Source organism: Pecten maximus, chromosome 5 (assembly GCF_902652985.1).
Source record: "Pecten maximus chromosome 5, xPecMax1.1, whole genome shotgun sequence".
NCBI classification, from domain to species: domain Eukaryota; kingdom Metazoa; phylum Mollusca; class Bivalvia; order Pectinida; family Pectinidae; genus Pecten; species Pecten maximus.
Genome location: NC_047019.1, coordinates 10,785,315 through 10,805,535, shown reverse-complemented (window position 1 = coordinate 10,805,535; position 20,221 = coordinate 10,785,315). Strand labels below are relative to the sequence as shown.

The 20,221-nt window shown below is 37.0% G+C and overlaps 1 protein-coding gene across 1 annotated transcript; it reads left to right on the top strand.

Annotated features, from left to right (window-relative positions):
• The first annotated feature begins 5,006 nt into the window (after window positions 1-5,006).
• On the top strand, window positions 5,007-20,215 carry LOC117326766. The gene is made up of 4 exons (XM_033883484.1): window positions 5,007-5,052; window positions 5,199-5,255; window positions 9,799-9,828; window positions 12,745-20,215. The coding sequence occupies exons 1-4, from the start codon at window positions 5,007-5,009 to the stop codon at window positions 15,954-15,956; spliced, it is 3,345 nt and encodes a 1,114-aa protein (XP_033739375.1). The 3' UTR covers window positions 15,957-20,215.
• Window positions 20,216-20,221: the final 6 nt, after the last annotated feature.

Sequence of the window (20,221 nt, the reverse complement as noted above, 5' to 3'; positions counted from 1 at the left end):
CTCTAGGGTCAACACCAACAATTCCTTTAAGAATAGTACAGTCGAATCTGTATTAAGCGACCACTCAAGGGAAGTTGAAAAACGGTCTCTTAATGGAGAGTGGTCTCTTAATAGAGATGGTATCTTAAATTTGATAAATGTTCATAAGCTTATTATTCGCGTTATAAATTGGCAATAATGATTTATAATATATATGAAAAATGAACCACCACTTTGAATAAAACAAATTTTTTTTTTTTTTTTTTTTGTATTTTTTTTTAATAATTATTACTCTGCTTATTTTTCATCACTATATGTATTTTTGAAATTCTTTCAGCATAGCAAAATACATCGATTTAACATGAGAAATATATTTCATTTGTTAATTAGATTACTTTTAAATTATTTTTATATATTTTTTTAATTCCTGAAATCTTGGTCCGGATTTCCGCTCCGATTAGTATTTACGTTCCTGCATTTCCTACTTTAAAAACGGCGACTTTTTCACTGGCAAATTTCTGTTGTAATGTCTCAAAAAAGATAACAAATCACGATTTAACAGTAAGTTAACTGTTTATGCATTCCTTCATTGTTATATTTCGCATGCAAATTGATATATCGTATTTAAAACGTCTGAAAATCGTCAGAATTCTAGACGGTGACTTCGGCTCATCTCCCGTCCTTTTGCACACAGGGGGCTAACTCAATGAAAATGGAATTTACCATACATAATTTCGTATTTACTGGATGGACTGGTCAATATACTTAACGACCATATGATTTTTTTCAGAAAAATCGAGATTTAAAAAATTATTAAAAAATCGAGGTAATTACTAATAAAACAGTAATTACCTCGATTTTTTAATAATTTTTTAAATCTCGATTTTTCTGAAAAAAATCATATGGTCGTTAAGTATATTGACCAGTCCATCCAGTAAATACGAAATTATGTATGGTAAATTCCATTTTCATTGAGTTAGCCCCCTGTGCTTTTGCACATAATTTGTCATAAAGTAAAACTACTTGGGTGTTATTAAGGCGAAAATGGTAATGTAAGGCGTTTTGGAGACTTCTGGTCGCTTATTGGAGAGTTATTTTTATCACGGGAACGAAAAATTGTGGTCGCTGGTCGCGTAAAGAGAGAGTCGCTTAATAGAGTTAAAATATATAGCGAAAACGCTCGGGAGGAATTGAAATGGTCGCTTAGAACAGAGGGTCGCTAAATAGAGATGGTCGTTTGGACAGATTCGACTGTACTTGATTTTTAATCTGAATAAAATTAAGACTGTGTTTGTAGGTAGCTAGGCTTTTGTACCTTGACTTCAGTGCCATCAATGATTACCATAGTGTTGGGAAAGTCCTTTTTGAACTCAGCGGGCATGTTCTGTATGATAATATCTCTATGAGGCCAAATTGAAACAGATCACAGAAGTCTGTGAAACATCAAATTTATCCAGTCAGAAAAAAGAGTACAATCTTGTGATGATATACCAAACAAAGTTGATAAATGGTAAAAGTCGAAGTTCTGACAGAGTTTTATGATCACTAAAAGTAACTGATCATATCGATCATGGAGACTTAATTTCTTTAAACAACTCATGTTCTTTGAATATTGAAAATGAGTATCATTTGGTACTAAACATTTAACAACATCCATATATCTTTCATAACAGTATCCTGTGTAGTACTGGAAATCTTGATCTTTCATTGTACTGTGTCTGAAATAATGTAACTCACAGTCCTTGAGTTTCTGATCATCAAAATTTCTCACAAGATCTTCCTTTTCTAATACCAATTTTGCTGTTTCCTCCCTGAGTCTGTTCTTTTCTCCTTTCAATAACTCAATAAGTCAATGCTAGCATATCCAGATTTTGTGTTTCTGTAATAAAACAGAAAATTAGCAAATCACCATACCATACTATTCCTTAGTAACCCCCCACCCCCCCACCCCCACCCCAACATATGTCCTTTCCCTTCCGAGTTCACTTTAAGATAATAAAGTTCTAGGAACCAGTTCCGAGTTCGTTGAAGAAAAACGGAACTAGTAGTAAGTTTCCAAATTCATTAAAGAAAATATTCTATGTACTTTATCGCATTACAAGACCCGAATATGAAAAATAATGATATGTCAATGAGTGGACGGACACTTAACAGTCAGGTATCAACTTTATGGGACTTGGTCTTTGCTCCCAGTTCAGTTTGAAATAAATGAAACTAGAAACCATATCCGAGTTCTGTTTAAGTAAAACGGAACTGTTCCGTTTAACCAGTTCCGAGTTCGGTTTAAGTAAAATGGAACTCAGTTCCGAGTTCCGTTTAACCAATTCCGAGTTCCGTTTAAGATAATGTACATATGTAGGTATGTAGAAGATTTACGGGTTTTGGTCCAAGTTCCGAGTTACGTTTAAGAAAAACTAAAAGACTACCAATTTACTAGTATGTATTAGCTTTATTGGTTTTGGTCCCAATTCCGTGTTCGGTTTAGATAAACGAAGATTTAATAGGAAGGCGAAAGCATCACTGCCTACTGGTTGGATATTTAGATGAGAGAAGTTTTCAAATTTTTTTTTGTGTGGGCTGGGCAATACATGTTGATGTGCAATATATAGAAAAAAAGTTGTTTTTTCCTAGCCTGATTTTGCCAGGGGGAGTAAATTAAGTGTGTATATTTGTTTTAAATTTAGTGAGGTCATTGTCTCTCCTGATACATTCAAGGTCAGATGTGCCTGCATTTCAGGGGAGACAATCTGATGTATAAGGAGAACTTCTGAATCAAGGTTGCTGTAATTTGCGAACTTTTCCCCAGCAACTTTCTATTTTGATTATTAATCATCATCAATTTAAAGTCTGATTCAGATAACAAAATGGTCAACAGGTGGCCATCTCGGATTTTCACAGTTGACGATTGTTATCGCTTTTTCTTTAAAACTACTGGAGTGATATTTCTCAAACTTTACATATCGGTTCACCTTGGTCCATATTTGTGTCCATTGGGAATAAGGAAAATGACTAACAACTATGTAGCCATCTTGTATTTTGACAGTTAAAAGTTTTTTATTGCTATTTCTTGAAAAGGCTGGCCATGGAGGGATATTCCGCAAACTTCATATGTGGGTTCCTCTTTATCTCTAGTACTTTTGCCTGTTCAATTTTGAGCTTGATAGGGAAAACAAATTAAAATGGGCAATAATTAAGAAGCCATCTTGAATTTCGACATTGGTTCAATTCAGAAAGTAATTTAGTTCTTCTTAGATCTTTCTTTAACTACATGTACACTTGTTGGTTTCATATGTTAACAAATTATAAGTTGCATATTTAGATTAAAAGGGGAAAGAAAGGAAAAGGAAAGGAAAGATAAGTCATTTATAGGACTTGCATAGGTCATTTAAGGGTAGGCACTAAGGTCCCTCCGAGAAATTTCCTTTGCTAAGGGAACCTTGTGCTCATGTCAGACGTATGCTTGAAAGCTATATGTGATGGCGTATTGATATACAACTGTAACACAAGAGGCTGTCCGAGCGAGATGTCAGGCTTTCTGCTGTAAATTGCTTAGTCAATACTTATACATGCTATAAGCTTGTTAAGTATATGTTGTAACTTAAACACTAACGATATGTTTCAGAAACATTTCTCTTGAATCGTTTATGTAGGTTCCACTTGTTATAGGTTTGAGAGGAAGAGGGGAAAGTCGGAAAAGGTAGAGAAGAAATCAGTCTTACTTAAAAACCCTGGAAGATAATTTAGTGGTGGGTGCCAATATGCAAGTTGCCATTGTGAGTGATACAGGCCCTCTGGACTCTTGTTTTCTGTTTGATGTCTTTCTTAATGTGTATGTCTCTTTTAGGTTTAACAGAAACAATTTAAAATGGCCACAAAACAAGTAATCACAAAAAATGAAGAGGAAGCATTTGGCGCCCACAATGAGTTGGCTTTGTATCTGGATGAAGAGCTGGAGGAGGCAGAGTTCAATAAACTGAAGAATCTGTTTAGGAGATGTCCAATTCCTTCAAGAAAACTTCAGAATATCAAAACTATAACAGATCTATTTCAACAACTTGAGAAGGATCAGAAAATATCTGTGGGAAACTACAAGTTTTTTACAGTAAAATTGGAAAAAATTCAGTCTAGGCTGGCTACTGAAGTCCAAAGAAGAGAGAGAAGGATTGAAGATATCCTGAATAGCGGTGAGTACTTTTCATAGACATATCAATAAAAATATCAGAATTGAAATAAACAATGAATATTTTCCAATTCGTGCTTTTGACATGTAAGTTTAAATCCTTATAGTATGGGTCACACTTAATTAATTGATATAATATAAGTTCATGTCCCGCTTTGGAACTATATATCATACCAATATAGTTATGATCCCCAGACACTTTACACAAGATTCATCACTTACTGGTATCAATATATAATCATGATCCCCAAAAACTTTACACAAGATTCATCAATTACTGGTATCAATATAGTCGTGATCTCCAGACACTTTACACAAGATTCATCACTTACTGGTATCAATATAGTCGTGATCTCCAGAAACTTTACACAAGATTCGTCAATTACTGATATCAATTAATATAGTGTTGATCTTTAAACAATTTGCACAAAATCCATCACTGACCCAGACAGTTACTACTGTACGAATATATCATGACACAGACACGCATGATATACTTGTTTTATTTGTTATGTTTATACTAATACTGGTCGGTGAGATCTCTATCTATTTCATGTACGGTCAAAGGGTAGATAACTTGTTTTATTACACAAAAATCTCGACTTTCCTGTAGGCCTAGAAGTCGTAATATCAGTGACTTAATTAGATGCTAGAAATGGTAGAACTAAAAACTAGAAACGTCACAGGTGTTCAATAGTTCGCAAGTGACCGTGCAATAGTTATTTTAGCCGTGCAATAGTTCAAAATATAGCGTGTGTGTATATATGGAGTAACGGAATTTAATTTATGTAATGATATTAAATGTTTTATTTGCATAATGTAAAGTCATACTTTCTTGAAAATTATCATGTATGTAGATCCATCAGCTGGTGCCTTTTCACCTATCAGAAAATGTAAAATGGATTTTCACCTCTTGTTTGGCATGACTTGATGCCTCCTTCAATTTCATAACTTCAACTGTGATTTAACATGAACATCTACAATTAATCTTTAGCAGGGAAAACAATTAACTCTGGTTTTATCTGTTATTTACTTGTAGGTCCATCACCAGCTAAACAACAGAGGACAGGAGATGAAACCCAACAACAACCTCCAGGTTTGTTATTAACTCACCTGGTCCAAAGGACCAATTAGCTTATGCTACAACACAGTGTCCATCAACCGATATCCCTTAATTAACATTTCTTAATTTCCAGCTTGTCCTTAATTTTTTCTTCTTATTAAATTGGGTCTGGATTGTTATTGGGTGAAGGGGATCAAATATTATACATATTTGAAGGATGTGGCTCCCCTGGGACCCAGTGACAGGAAGGGCGGAGAGCAATAGGGGGGGAAAGTAACTGAAGGCACTGATTGTCATGAACGAGTGAGTGGATTTTGACTAAATTTGGTCAGAAGCATCTTTTTTGGAAAGGGAATAAATTTGCACCAATGGTAACTAGGCATGACCCTATATATAGGGAAAATAGAAGTCAGAACAGCTGAATGGATTTTCAGGGAATTTGATATGGACAATTAATGTTGGTTCAAATGAATGGCCTTGACCTACATTCAAGCTCACTAATCATATGTGTTTAAATCAAGAGTATCTTATCCATAACCAATTAAATGACCCATGGCCAGGGTCATGATATTTGGCCTATATATATATGTCATACTGGGATGAATGGCCATATTGTTTGCTCAAATATAAAGACCTCAACCTGTCTAATATATTAAATGTTGGTTGAAAAGCAAAACATATCTATTAGTGTAAATATCAAAACGTAGGTGCTAGACTGCTAAAGGGTGCGTTATAAAGGAAGTAGAAATCATTTGAATCCCTACTAGTCTGGAACTACAAAAGGAATTTTGATGAAATTTAGTCTGGATTATAATTAGGCAAAGGAAATCTGATGTTAAAATGGAGTGTATAACTCCCCAGTGGTGGGAGAGGCATGGTCCATTAAGTGAAGTAAAGGTAAATTATTTAAATCTTATTTTGATGAGATTTGTCTGGAGAGTTATTGGGCATGAAGGAGGTCCTATGTTATGTAAATGGCTTGGCTCCCTAGGGACTGGAGGGGCCGCGGTGGCCGAGTGGTTAAGGTGTCCCGACAATGAATCACTAGCCCTAGGCCTCCACCTCTTGGTTGCGAGTTCGAAACCTACGTTGGGCAGTTGCCAGGTACTGACCGTAGGCCGGTGGTTTTTCTCCGGATACTCCGGCTTTCCTCCACCTCCAAAACCTGGCACGTCCTTAAATGACCCTGGATGTTAATAGGACGTAAAACAAAGACAAACAAACCAAATCCCTAGGGACTGGAGGGGTTGGTCCAATAGAGGCAATCCCTTTAAATCACTACTAGTCCTAAATGCCTTAATGGATTTTGTTAAAACTTTATCAGGAGCATCAACGGACAAATATGAGATATGATGTATAAATGGAAGGTGTTGCTCCACTAGTACTGGGGCCAGAGGGAGAGTATTGTAGGGGAAATGAGGTAAACCTGTACCAGTAATGTGACTGGATAGTCCTGTACCAGTAATGTGACTAGATAGTCCTGTACCAGTAATGTGACTAGATAGTCCTGTACCAGTGATGTGACTGGATAGTCCTGTACCAGTAATGTGACTGGATAGTCCTGTACCAGTAATGTGACTGGATAGCCCTGTACCTGTAATGTGACTGGATAGTCCTGTACCAGTAATGTGACTGGATAGTCCTGTACCACTAATGTGACTGGGTAGTCCTGTATCAGTAATGTGACAGGATAGTCCTGTACCAGTAATGTGACTGGATAGTCCTGTACCAGTAATTTGACTGAATAGTCCTGTACCAGTAATGTGACTGGATAGTCCTGTACCAGTAATGTGACTAGATAGTCCTGTACCAGTAACTTGACTAGATAGTCCTGTACCAGTAATGTGACTGGATAGCCCCGTACCAGTAACTTGACTAGATAGTCCTGTACCAGTAATGTGACTGGATAGTCCTGTACCAGTAATGTGACTGGATAGTCCTGTACCAGTAATGTGACTTGAGTCCTGTACCAGTAATGTGACTGGATAGTCCTGTACCAGTAATGTGACTGGATAGTCCTGTACCAGTAATGTGACTAGATAGTCCTGTACCAGTAACTTGACTAGATAGTCCTGAACCAGTAATGTGACTGGAGAGTCCTGTACCAGTAATGTGACTGGATAGTCCTGTACCAGTAATGTGACTAGAAAGTCCTGTACCAGTAATGTGACTAGATAGTCCTGTACCAGTAATGTGACTGGACGGTCCTGTACCAGTAATGTGACTGGATAGTCCTGTACCAGTAATGTGACTGGATAGTCCTGTACCAGTAATTTGACTGAATAGTCCTGTACCAGTAATGTGACTGGATAGTCCTGTACCAGTAATGTGACTAGATAGTCCTGTACCAGTAACTTGACTAGATAGTCCTGTACCAGTAATGTGACTGGATAGTCCCGTACCAGTAACTTGACTAGATAGTCCTGTACCAGTAATGTGACTGGATAGTCCTGTACCAGTAATGTGACTGGATAGTCCTGTACCAGTAATGTGACTGGATAGTCCTGTACCAGTAATGTGACTTGAGTCCTGTACCAGTAATGTGACTGGATAGTCCTGTTACAGTAATGTGACTGGATAGTCCTGTACCAGTAATGTGACTAGATAGTCCTGTACCAGTAACTTGACTAGATAGTCCTGAACCAGTAATGTGACTGGAGAGTCCTGTACCAGTAATGTGACTAGAAAGTCCTGTACCAGTAATGTGACTAGATAGTCCTGTACCAGTAATGTGACTGGATAGTCCTGTACCAGTAATGTGACTGGAAAGTCCTGTACCTGTAATGTGACTAGAGAGTTCTGTACCAGTAATGTGACTGGCTAGTCCTGTACCTGTAATATGACTGGATAGTCCTGTACCAGTAATGTGACTGGATAGTCCTGTACGAGTAATGTGACTGGATAGTCCTGTACCAGTAATGTGACTGGATAGTCCTGTACCAGTAATGTGACTGGCTAGTCCTGTACCTGTAATATGACTGGATAGTCCTGTACCAGTAATGTGACTTGATAGTCCTGTACCAGTAATGTGACTGGCTAGTCCTGTACCTGTAATATGACTGGATAGTCATATACCAGTAATGTGACTTGATAGTCCTGTACCAGTAATATGACTGGATAGTCCTGTACCAGTAATGTGACTGGATAGTCTTGTACCTGTAATGTGACTGGATAGTCCTGTACCAGTAATATGACTGGATAGTCCTGTACCAGTAATGTGACTTGATAGTCCTGTACCAGTAATGTGACTTGATAGTCCTGTACCTGTAATATGACTGGATAGTCTTGTACCTGTAATGTGACTGGATATTCCTGTACCAGTAATGTGACTGGATAGTCCTGTACGAGTAATGTGACTGGATAGTCCCGTACCTGTAATGTGACTGGATAGTCCTGTACCAGTAATGTGACAGGATAGTCCTTTACCTGTAATGTGACTGGATAGTCCTGTACCAGTAATGTGACTGGATAGTCCTGTACCAGTAATGTGACTGGACGGTCCTGTACCAGTAATGTGACTGGATAGTCCTGTATCAGTAATGTGACTGGATAGTCCTGTACCAGTAATGTGACTGGATAGTCCTGTACCAGTAATGTGACAGGATAGTCCTGTACCAGTAATGTGACAGGATAGTCCTGTACGAGTAATGTGACTGGATAGTCCTGTACCAGTAATGTGACAGGATAGTCCTGTACCAGTAATGTGACAGGATAGTCCTGTACCAGTAATGTGACTTGATAGTCCTGTACCAGTAATGTGACTGGATAGTCCTGTACCAGTAATGTGACTGGATAGTCCTGTACCAGTAATATGACTTGATAGTCCTGTACCAGTAATGTGACTGGATAGTCCTGTACCAGTAATGTGACTGGATAGTCCTGTACCAGTAGTGTGACTGGATAGTCCTGTACCAGTAATGTGATTGGATAGTCCTGTACCAGTAATGTGACTGGATAGTCCTGTACCAGTAGTGTGACTGGATAGTCCTGTACCAGTAATGTGACTGGATAGTCCTGTACCAGTAATGTGACTTGATAGTCCTGTACCAGTAATGTGACTGGATAGTCCTGTACCAGTAATGTGACTGGATAGTCCTGTACCAGTAATGTGACTGGATAGTCCTGTACCAGTAATGTGACTGGATAGTCCTGTACCAGTAATGTGACTGGATAGTCCTGTACCTGTAATGTGACTAGATAGTCCCGTACCTGTAATGTGACTAGATAGTCCTGTACCAGTAATATGACTAGATAGTCCTGTACCAGTAATATGACTGGATAGTCCTGTACCAGTAATGTGACTAGATAGTCCTGTACAAGTAATGTGACCGGCTAATCCTGTACCTATAATGTGACTGGATAGTCCTGTACCAGTAATACGTATGTGTATTGATAAGTCAGAAAACAAGTGATCATAAAATTCTGGTAAAGATCCATGCATTAGACATATTTAGACATAGATTTGTTACAGTTACAGTAGTAGTATTTATTACCTGCACAAAATAATTTGCATTGAATTCTGATATTTGCATTTTACCTAACTACTTATTAATAATATGATTTTCTTATTTTACAGAACTCCATCCTGATCTACAACCCATGATAAGTGAGTTTTGTTCATTGGATTGGACATAAAGTGGGAAAATGCAACATATTCCTAAAATCTGGGACCACAACTACTAACATATAATTCAAAATATAGGATTATACATCAATAATTTTTACATCAGAGGATGCATGCTGACGTCGGATTTATCTCCTGTATAATTCAAATCAAATCTGTCTCAGTTTCATGTTCCACTTTAATACAGTACAGTACCTAGTGGCAGCAATCACATGATGAGTAATGATCATAGTCTGGTAAAATAATTTTATTGTATCATTCACAGTCATGCCCAATATCAAAATGATATAAATTTGTATTTTAAAATATTTCAGTTTATTAGGGTACTTGTAAAATATATACCGTAGTCATAACAATATATAATTTTAAAAAGGGTACCTATAAAATATATAGTCATATATCAATATATAATTTTTAGCTCACCTGCCAGAAGGGCAAGTGAGCTTATGCCGTGGCGTGGCGTGGCGTCCGTCGTCCCTCCGTCCGTCGTCAACTTTTCCATTTAAGTAGCTTCTTCTCAATAACCAAAAGGCCCATAGACCTAATATTGGGCCTGTAGCATGCTGGGGTGAAGGTCTACCAAGTTTGTTCGAATGAATAACGTTGACCTTCATTCAAGGTCACAGGGGTCAAAAAGGCTAAAATCTTTAAACGACTTCTTCTCAATAACCAAAAGTCCCAGGGAGTTGATATTGGGCATAAAGCATGCTGGGGTGAAGGGCTACCAAGTTTGTTCAAATGAATGACCTTGACTTTCATTCAAGGTCACAGGGGACAAATATGCTTAAAAAAATTAAACGACTTCTACTAAATAGCCAAAAGACCCAGGGACTTGATATTGGGTCAGTAGCATGCTGGGGTAAAGGGCTACCAAGTTTGTTCAAATGAATGACATTGACGTTCATTCAAGGTCAAAGGAGTCAAAAAGGCTAAAAACTTTAAACAACTTCTTCTCAATAACCAAGAGTCCCAGGGAGTTGATATTTGGTCTGTAATATGCTGGGGTAAAGGACTACTTAGTTTGTTCAAATGAATGACCTTGACCTTCATTCAAGGTCACAGGGGCTAAAAAGGCTAAAATCTTTGAACGACTTCTTCTCAATAACCAAGAGTCCCAGGGAGTTGATATTGGGTCTGTAGCATGCTGCGGTAAAGGGCTACCAAGTTTGTTCAAATGAATGACCTTGACCTTCATTCAAGGTCATCGGAGTCAAAAAGGCTAAAATCTTGAAACGACTTCTTCTCAATAACCAAGAATCCCAGGGAGTTGATATTTGGTCTGTAATATGCTGGGGTAAAGGACTACCTAGTTTGTTCAAATGAATGACCTTGACCTTCATTCAAGGTCACAGGGGCTAAAAAGGCTAAAATCTTTGAACGACTTCTTCTCAATAACCAAGAGTCCCAGGGAGTTGATATTGGGTCTGTAGCATGCTGCGGTAAAGGGCTACCAAGTTTGTTCAAATGAATGACCTTGACCTTCATTCAAGGTCACCGGAGTCAAAAAGGCTAAAATCTTGAAACGACTTTTTCTCAATAACCAAGAGTCCCATGGATTTCATATTGGGTCTGTAGCATGCTGGAGTGAAGGGCTACCAAGTTTGTTCAAATGAATGACCCTGACTCACATTCAAGGTCAAGTCGATCAAGTATGCTTCAATCTTTAAATGACATTTAGTGAAAAGCCAAAGTGCAGAGAGACATTATATTGGTCCTGTAGCATGCTTACAAATAACTGCAAGATCCATATATAAGTGAGCGATTTGGGCCCATTGGGCCCTTGTTAAAAGGGTACGTTTGAATAAAGTTATACCAATATATGGTTTTTGAAAGGGTGCGTATAAAATATAGCCATATAAATATGATTTTTTCTAAAAGGGTATCTTTAAAATATATAGTCCTATCAATATATAAATGGAATGAAATATCAGTTACTAGAACATGAACCCTGTGGCCTTGTCATCAGGTCCTACACTGCAGGCAGTGTAATGGAACAGAGGAAAGGATTTGAATTTGACTTTTAGATAACTGGGAAAAGGCAGTGTGTATGTCCTAGTACAGAGGTTGGTCATCTGTCCATTAGCTGTCATCATTTTCTTGGTCCAAATCAGTTGAATAACTTTTAACTTAGTCATGAGCAGCTAGATGAAAGGGGTGTGTTCTTTAAACAGAAAGTGTGGATGTTCTGTCAATAGTGGGGTGTGGCTTGTAATGAGAAGCAAGGAAATCTATTTCCTTTCATAAGAATAGAGGGCTTTCTGGTGAGGAGGACTACATTTTGTATAAAGGGGTATATGAACGCATTGGAAATGGATTCTCAAATTTGATCTGTAACAACTTCAAGGTAAAGGGACTGTATGTAAATGGTGGTACCCCCTGTCAAAGGGATGGAGCCCTATATGGGGAGATTGGAAACTATTAGGTGGCCATCTTGTTTTTGGGTGTGAAAGCTATAAGTTACATTATGTGAGGTAACAATTACCTGTCTTTTGACTCTAGAATCATGATTTCAACATTATAATGGCTGTTCCAAAAAAATTAAAAAAAAAAAAAAAAATCTATTCCATGGGAGGGTGATCTATGTTTGTCAAAACAGGGACCACTGCGAGATGTGATTTAATTAGGGCCTAATATTAGAGATACAGGTTTTTATATACCCGTCAAACTTGTATATTGTTCTGCCCCACAGTGCTCTTGTTAATTATACTTGTACTGATGTAGTACAAATGTAGGGTAGAAAAACCCTTTTACATCTCGGACATGACAAAACATCTGTGAACAGTTTAAAATTGAAGGCTGGTAAAGGTTATATACAATTACCGGTAAAGACTCCTATTGGTGTTCCCTGTCAGTTTCACTGCATGAACATTTCTCTTTTGTCTTTTTTTTCTTATACAGAAAGAACAAAAGAAAAGATCAAACGAGAAATAGAGCAGAAAAAGGGAAAATTCCTTGAGACCAAAGCTTTCCTCGATGCTCAAAACAAGCTCCAAAAGAACAGAGTTCTAGTTATCAAGGGAAACACAGGAGATGGCAAAACGTCTACCGCCATTCAACTGCTACACTGGCTGGTCGAGGAGCAGCAATGCAGACAACCCCTTCAGCTTCATGAAATTACGAAATTAGATTTATTGGCTCCAAACTCTCATCTGATTACTTTTATTGATGATATTTTTGGTGAGAATGATGTTGGTAGAAAGGATGTACAAGAGTGGAACAAAAGAATTACAGATGTAGAAACACTTTTTGATGGTGAACAAATTCAAGCCAATTTTTTGCTCATTACAGTTCGTAATGAAATATTCAATACTTTGAAAAAATCTTCTATAGGAGCAGTTTTCACTGAAGATAACATCATTGATCTGAGCTCAGGTGAGTACAGAATTGCAGAAGAAAAAAAGGCACTTTTAGAGATGTATAAACCAGAAAATTTCTCATGGACTGAGGGAGAAATAGAAAAAATTCTATCTTATGCACCACATATTGGATTCCCACAATGTTGTCAGCTTTTCTGCAAGTCTGTTAAATTGCAAGATAGACGAGTTGAATTTTTTGAGAAACCTCTCCAATTTTTTATGGATGCGTTGCTGAAGTTACCAGAATGTTCTGCCATTTTGTTTCTATTCCTCAATGGCGGGGAGATAAAGGTAACAGATCTAGACCCAAATGAAGAAAATAAAGTAAACAAAACATTGTTGGAGGAAGCATTTGATATCAATTTGGTTGATGGTGAAGATAACAGAACTCAAATGTCTTGTAAGAAAAAAATAGAATTTGTGAAAAAAGATTTAGAAAGATTACAAGGATTTTTGGTAAGAAAGGAGAAATATCTATTGTCTGGTGATGAAGTGTACAGATTTGATCATAACTCTATATATGTCACAGTAGCTCTTCTATATGGAAACAAAACACGAGTTGGTTACATTAAGAATTGTCCCACGAAATTCCTCAGTTTTCTAACAACCTCAAAAACATCATCAAACATGGTTGTGATATCAGCTGATCATTATCCATATATGTGTGAACGTCTACACAGAGAGTTTGTCTGTGAGAAGAGATATTATGGTACTAACATTGGATCTCTAGATGTGTGGAAAGATAGCATATTTCTAGAAAAAATTGTCAGGATTTTTAATGAGAGAGGAGTTAATAAAGTAACTCTGTTTAATAAAGCATGCTACTTTGCTGCTGAAGAATGTGCTTTATATCTCCTGGAGGAAGGAGTCAAACCTGACAAGGACACACCATTGTGGTCATTGTTTACAAGAGGTGATGTGTATGGTAAGGGAGATGTGGATGTTCTTAGGAAGGTTTTTACACACTTGAGTGATGAGGTCAAGCTTGACTTGTTAAATAAAGCATGTCTTTCTGGCTCAGAAGAATGTGCTTTATATCTTCTATGTGAGGGAGTCAAACCTGACGAGGACACAGATTGGTGGTCATTGATTACAAGGGGTGATGTAGAGTGTGGTAAAGGAGATGTGGATATACTGAAGAGAGTTGTAAAATACTTGAATGATGAGATAAAACTGGATTTGTTAAATAAAGCGTGTGCCTCTAATTCAGAACAATGCACTTTACATCTTTTGTGTGAGGGAGTCGAACCTGACAAGGACATAGATTGGTGGTCATGGATTACAAGAGGTGATGGGGAGGATGGTAACGGAGATGTGGAGGCATGTAAGAAAGTTGTGAAATACTTAAATGATGAGGTTAAACTTGACCTGTTAAATAAAGCTTGTCGTTCTGGTTTAGAAGAATGTGCTTTATTTCTTCTGAGTGAGGGAGTCAAACCTGACAGGAACACAGATTGGTGGCCATTGATAACCGGAGGTGAGAAGGATGGTAAGGGAGATGTGGATATACTTCAGAAAGTTGCTATATACCTGGATGATGACAGTAGACCTTACTTGTTACTTAAAGCGTTTGATTCTGATTCAGAAGAATGTGCTTTATATCTTCTGTATAAGGAAATCAAACCTGGCAATTATGCACAATTGTTGTCATGGATTACAAGGGAGAGGTACGATAGGAGATATATGTATAGGAGAGAGATAGATTGGAGAGAGAGATATTGGGGAAATAGTTATGAGAGTGATGAAGATTCAGTAAAGGAAGATATTATAGATATATTCTTATACGATCAGCAAACACGTTACTTGTTAAATGAAGGTGGTCATGTTAAGGGAGATGTGGATGTTCTTAAGAAAGTTGTGAAATACTTGAATGATGAGGAAAAACTTAACTTGTTAAATAGAGTATGTCGTTCTGGTTCAGAAGAATATGCTTTGTATCTTCTGTATGAGGGAGTCATACCTGACGAGAACACAGATTGGTGGCTATTGATAACCGGAGGTGGGAAGAATGGTAAGGGAGATGTGAATATACTTCAGAAAGTTGATATATACCTGAATGATGCCAGAAGACGTTACTTGTTACGTAAAGCATGTCGTTCTGGTTCAGAAGAATGTGCTTTATATCTTCTGTGTAAGGAAATCAAACCTGACAATTACGCACAATTGTGGTCATTGATTACAAGAGTGGGATACGATAGGAGAGAGAGAGATTGGAGAGAGAGATATCGGAGAGATAGTTATGAAAGTGATGAGAGTGGTGAAGATTCACTTAAGGAATCTACTTGGTATCTTCTGTGTGAGGGAGTCATACCTGTCGAGAACATAGAGTGGTGGCCATTGATAATCGGAGGTGAGAAGGATGGTAAGGGAGATGAGAATGTTCTTCAGAAAGTTGTGAAATACTTGAATGATGAGCAAAAACTTTTCTTGTTAAATAAAGCATGTCGTTCTGGTTCAGAAGAAGGTGCTTTATATCTTCTGTGTGAGGGAGTCAAACCTTATAAGGACATACTGTTACATGTGGCGGAGGGTGGGAATGTGAACCTGTTCCGTAAACTACTGAAGTATGACGTCACTCTAACAGTCAGGGATAATGACAATAACAATGTCCTACATGTGGCGTGTGAGAAGGAAAGGAAAGAGATGGTGGCAATGCTGTGTGAAGATTATCCAAACTTGCTACATGACACTAATCATGCAGGACAAACCCCGCTCCATGTTGTTGTTCCAGACAGTGGAAAGAACTGCACTTAAATCCTTGTGTAGAGTTGAGGACGAACAACACAAATGTGCGACAGAAGATGGTCGTGTGATACATAGGTGTTATGTGTGTATAGTCAGTACATGTCAGTTAGTGGACGCATATGTGTGGGATGTAGATCATTTGGGTGACATGTCAAAAAATATGGTTAGAATTCCTTACCAACGGTTATGACAATATTATACACAAGTGCTGTTTGGGAAAATGCGAGGAGCTTCTAGTTTATTTGTGTGGGAAATACCCAGCACTGACCACAGCTGTAGGACATAACTGGTGGATTGTTACATGTGAGTTGTATGAAAGGACACAGGAAGATGTGTGTTTATTTGTGCGGGTCTATCCTAAAATTAACCACAGATGAAGATAACGACGGTTGTCACTGTCTACATTATATACCCCTGTATGCAACAGATGTGTAAGTGTTCACTGCATGAGTGTGAAGCTCGTGTTAAACAATACATTGAATCATTAGAGCTGAAGTATGACATTACAAAAATACTGGACAGGGAGGGCAAATCGGTTTTAGACTTGGAAAAGGTAGGGAAGGTCGCAAAGCTTTCTAGGAGGGGATACAGCAACCCTGTGTATGGTTATCTTAATAAAATGTTTAGTAAATAAAAACGCCGTCATTTGTCCTGGTAAACATGCACAAATAATCAATACAGGCCATTTAAAACAATTGTGTACAAATCCGAGGTGATAATGAATTATTTACTGCATGAGGACAATCTACAAACTGCATGTGTTGAGTTAGCCCATGAGATGTTGGAGAATTGTTGATCCTGCGTCTATATATTACACTGGACTAGGTCCATCAGATGTTTGAGATTTGTCGATCCAATTTCTATATATATTACGCTGATTAGGTCTGTTAGATGTTTGAGATTTGTTGATCCTCTGTATATGTCTATATATTACACTGGACTAGTTCCATTAGATGTTGGAGATTTGTTGATCCTATTTATATATTTACATATTGTGTTACTGTCATTGTTAGGTAATCTGAGACAAAGTCTCAGTTGACCTATTGCAATATCGCCTTTTGTCCGGCATCGTCCATAGTCCGTCCGTCGTAAACAATTTACTTTTTCGTCTTCTTTTAATTCCAAAACCGCTAAACCAAAGTTCATGAAATTTGGCAGGAAGCTTCAGTGATCAATGGCAAAACAAATTGTGAATTATATGGTTCCCATCCCTCAAAAGCCTGAGGTGCGAGCCAAAAAGTGTCAAATTAACGAAAATTTCAAAAATCTTCCTCTCAAGACCTAGATAAGGTCGACTCAAATACTCTTCAAAGATCGAAGTAGATGGAAGGGTCTTAAGGTGCTTTAACAAAAGTGTGAATTTCATGACAATTACATTTGCCTCTAGGAAGGGGATACAATTTACTATACTGATTATACAAGGCAATCTCATTTTTGACCGTCATTTGTTTGATTTCTATTGCAATTCATTCTAACTACGTTAACATTACCAGCATGGGATGACAGCCTGATGGTATTCACATGTTGGCCCTGACTGACCCCCAGGGGCTTATGGGCGGGGCCAAAAACTGTCAAATTAACTTAAATAGTTCAAAACTCAGGTGACCGATAAAGCCTATAAACTATGTATATAATGTCATGGTATTTATCTGGTACTTCAGGATTTCATACCCTTTTCTTTTTAAACTGAAACTAGTCTAATTGGTGTGAAAATGAAATTGATATAATATTCATGTACAATTGACCCTTGTAATCTTGAAGTCAATGGGGCCTAAAACTTGAGATATCCTGTGTATTTGAGATAATCGAGTATGTCATACATAGATTTCATTCTATGAGGACTATATATTTACCTCGAGTTAAGCAGTGTGTTCGAGTTATCAGAGTTTGAAATAATGAGGTTGGATTGTAATTTTTTTTTACTTATTTATTTATTGTTGATTTGTTGATCCTAATATTTGTTTACATTTTTTGTATAACAATTTACTTTTACCTAGACAAAACTTGTCTTATTGATGTGAAAATTAGACTTAGGTAACTTTTGTATCTTTTTAGAATTATACATAATTAACATGTAATGAGGATTGTATCAGGTGCAGTTATAATACACCTGTCGGTGATATCCATTGTCCCAGCTCTCCAGAATTATATATAATTATCATGTAATAAGGATTGTATCAGGTGTAGTTATAATACACCTGTAGGTGATATCTATTGTTCCAGCTCTCCAGAATTATACATAATTAACATGTAATGAGGATTGTATCAGGTGCAGTTATAATACACCTGTCGGTGATATCCATTGTCCCAGCTCTCCAGAATTATACATAATTAACATGTAATGAGGATTGTATCAGGTGCAGTTATAATACACCTGTCGGTGATATCCATTGTCCCAGCTCTCCAGAATTATATATAATTATCATGTAATAAGGATTGTATCAGGTGTAGTTATAATACACCTGTAGGTGATATCTATTGTTCCAGCTCTCCAGAATTATACATAATTAACATGTAATATAAGGATTGTATCAGGTGTAGTTGTAATACACCTGTCGGTGATATCCATTGTCCCAGCTCTCCAGAATTATACATAATTAACATGTAATGAGGATTGTATCAGGTGCAGTTATAATACACCTGTCGGTGATATCCATTGTCCCAGCTCTCCAGAATTATACATAATTAACATGTAATGAGGATTGTATCAGGTGCAGTTATAATACACCTGTCGGTGATATCCATTGTCCCAGCTCTCCAGAATTATATATAATTATCATGTAATAAGGGTTGTATCAGGTGTAGTTATAATACACCTGTAGGTGATATCTATTGTTCCAGCTCTCCAGAATTATACATAATTAACATGTAATATAAGGATTGTATCAGGTGTAGTTGTAATACACCTGTCGGTGATATCCATTGTCCCAGCTCTCCAGAATTATACATAATTAACAAGTAATAAGGATTGTATCAGGTGTAGTTATAATACACCTGTCGGTGATATCCATTGTTCCAGCTCTCCGTTAGTGATCAGTACTGTGAGTATTTACAAGTATATGTATTTTGATGGATCTTTGGGTAAAATACGACTAACATTAAACTCATAATTATGATTAAAATTATAACCAACACGTTTAAATGATAACTCTACAAAACCCGAGGTCCTGCTATTTGGTCTCTGTAAGTACTAGGATAGGGCAGAGTTTTCAAAATAACCATTCCATTGCTCAAATAATTATTGGGATTAGATTATGAAATTCAAAAACATCGAAAAAGTTATAAAGTCAAACAAAAAATGATAATTAGGGTAATCCAGCTGTCAACTGTTGGATAGAAAATAGAACATAGCTGAAAATATGTACATCATATTGCTTCCTGGATGTAATTCCATGTACATGTAATTAGATGTACATGTGTCTATATCGTATATAGCTGTTGTTGTAAAAGTGCCTTAGTGGGAATGTTCAGCGAGGCTTTACATAAACTAGATAAACCGTTTAGGGCATGGTATTTTAAATATTAGATACAATTTATCATTATTGTTCATATGACATAAAGAGGAAAATGTCAGAAACATTAACCTACTTTTAAGGTAAATATAGATATTAGCTTTAATATAACTTCAGTATTATCGTAGCAATTATTCAACATTGTTTTGATGAAATGTTTTTTTTTTTTTTTTTTCATTTTTATTGACTCCTGATAGGGAATGATGATCACTTTATATTTATGTATTTTAATATATTTCTACACTGTTGTATTAACTGACATTTACCCTGAAAAATTGTATTGTACTTCCATACTGTAATATGTTTGTCCAGGAATGTCTACATAACTCGGACATTAACCCTGACAGAATGTGTTGTACTTCCATACTGTAATATGTTTCTCCGGGAATTTCTTCATAAACTCGGACATTAACCTTGACAGAATGTGTTGTACTTCCATACTGTAACATATGTTTCTCCAGGAATGTCTACATCAACTCAGACATTAACCCTGACAGAATGTGTTGTACTTCCATACTGTAATATGTTTCTCCAGGAATGTCTACATAAACTCGGACATATAACCCTGACAGAATGTGTTGTACTTCCATACTGTAATATGATTCTCCAGGAATGTCTACATAAACTCGGACATATAACCCTGACAGAATGTGTTGTACTTCCATACTGTAATATGTTTCTCCAGGAATGTCTACATAAACTCGGACATTAACCCTGACAGAATGTGTTGTACTTCCATACTGTAATATGTTTCTCCAGGAA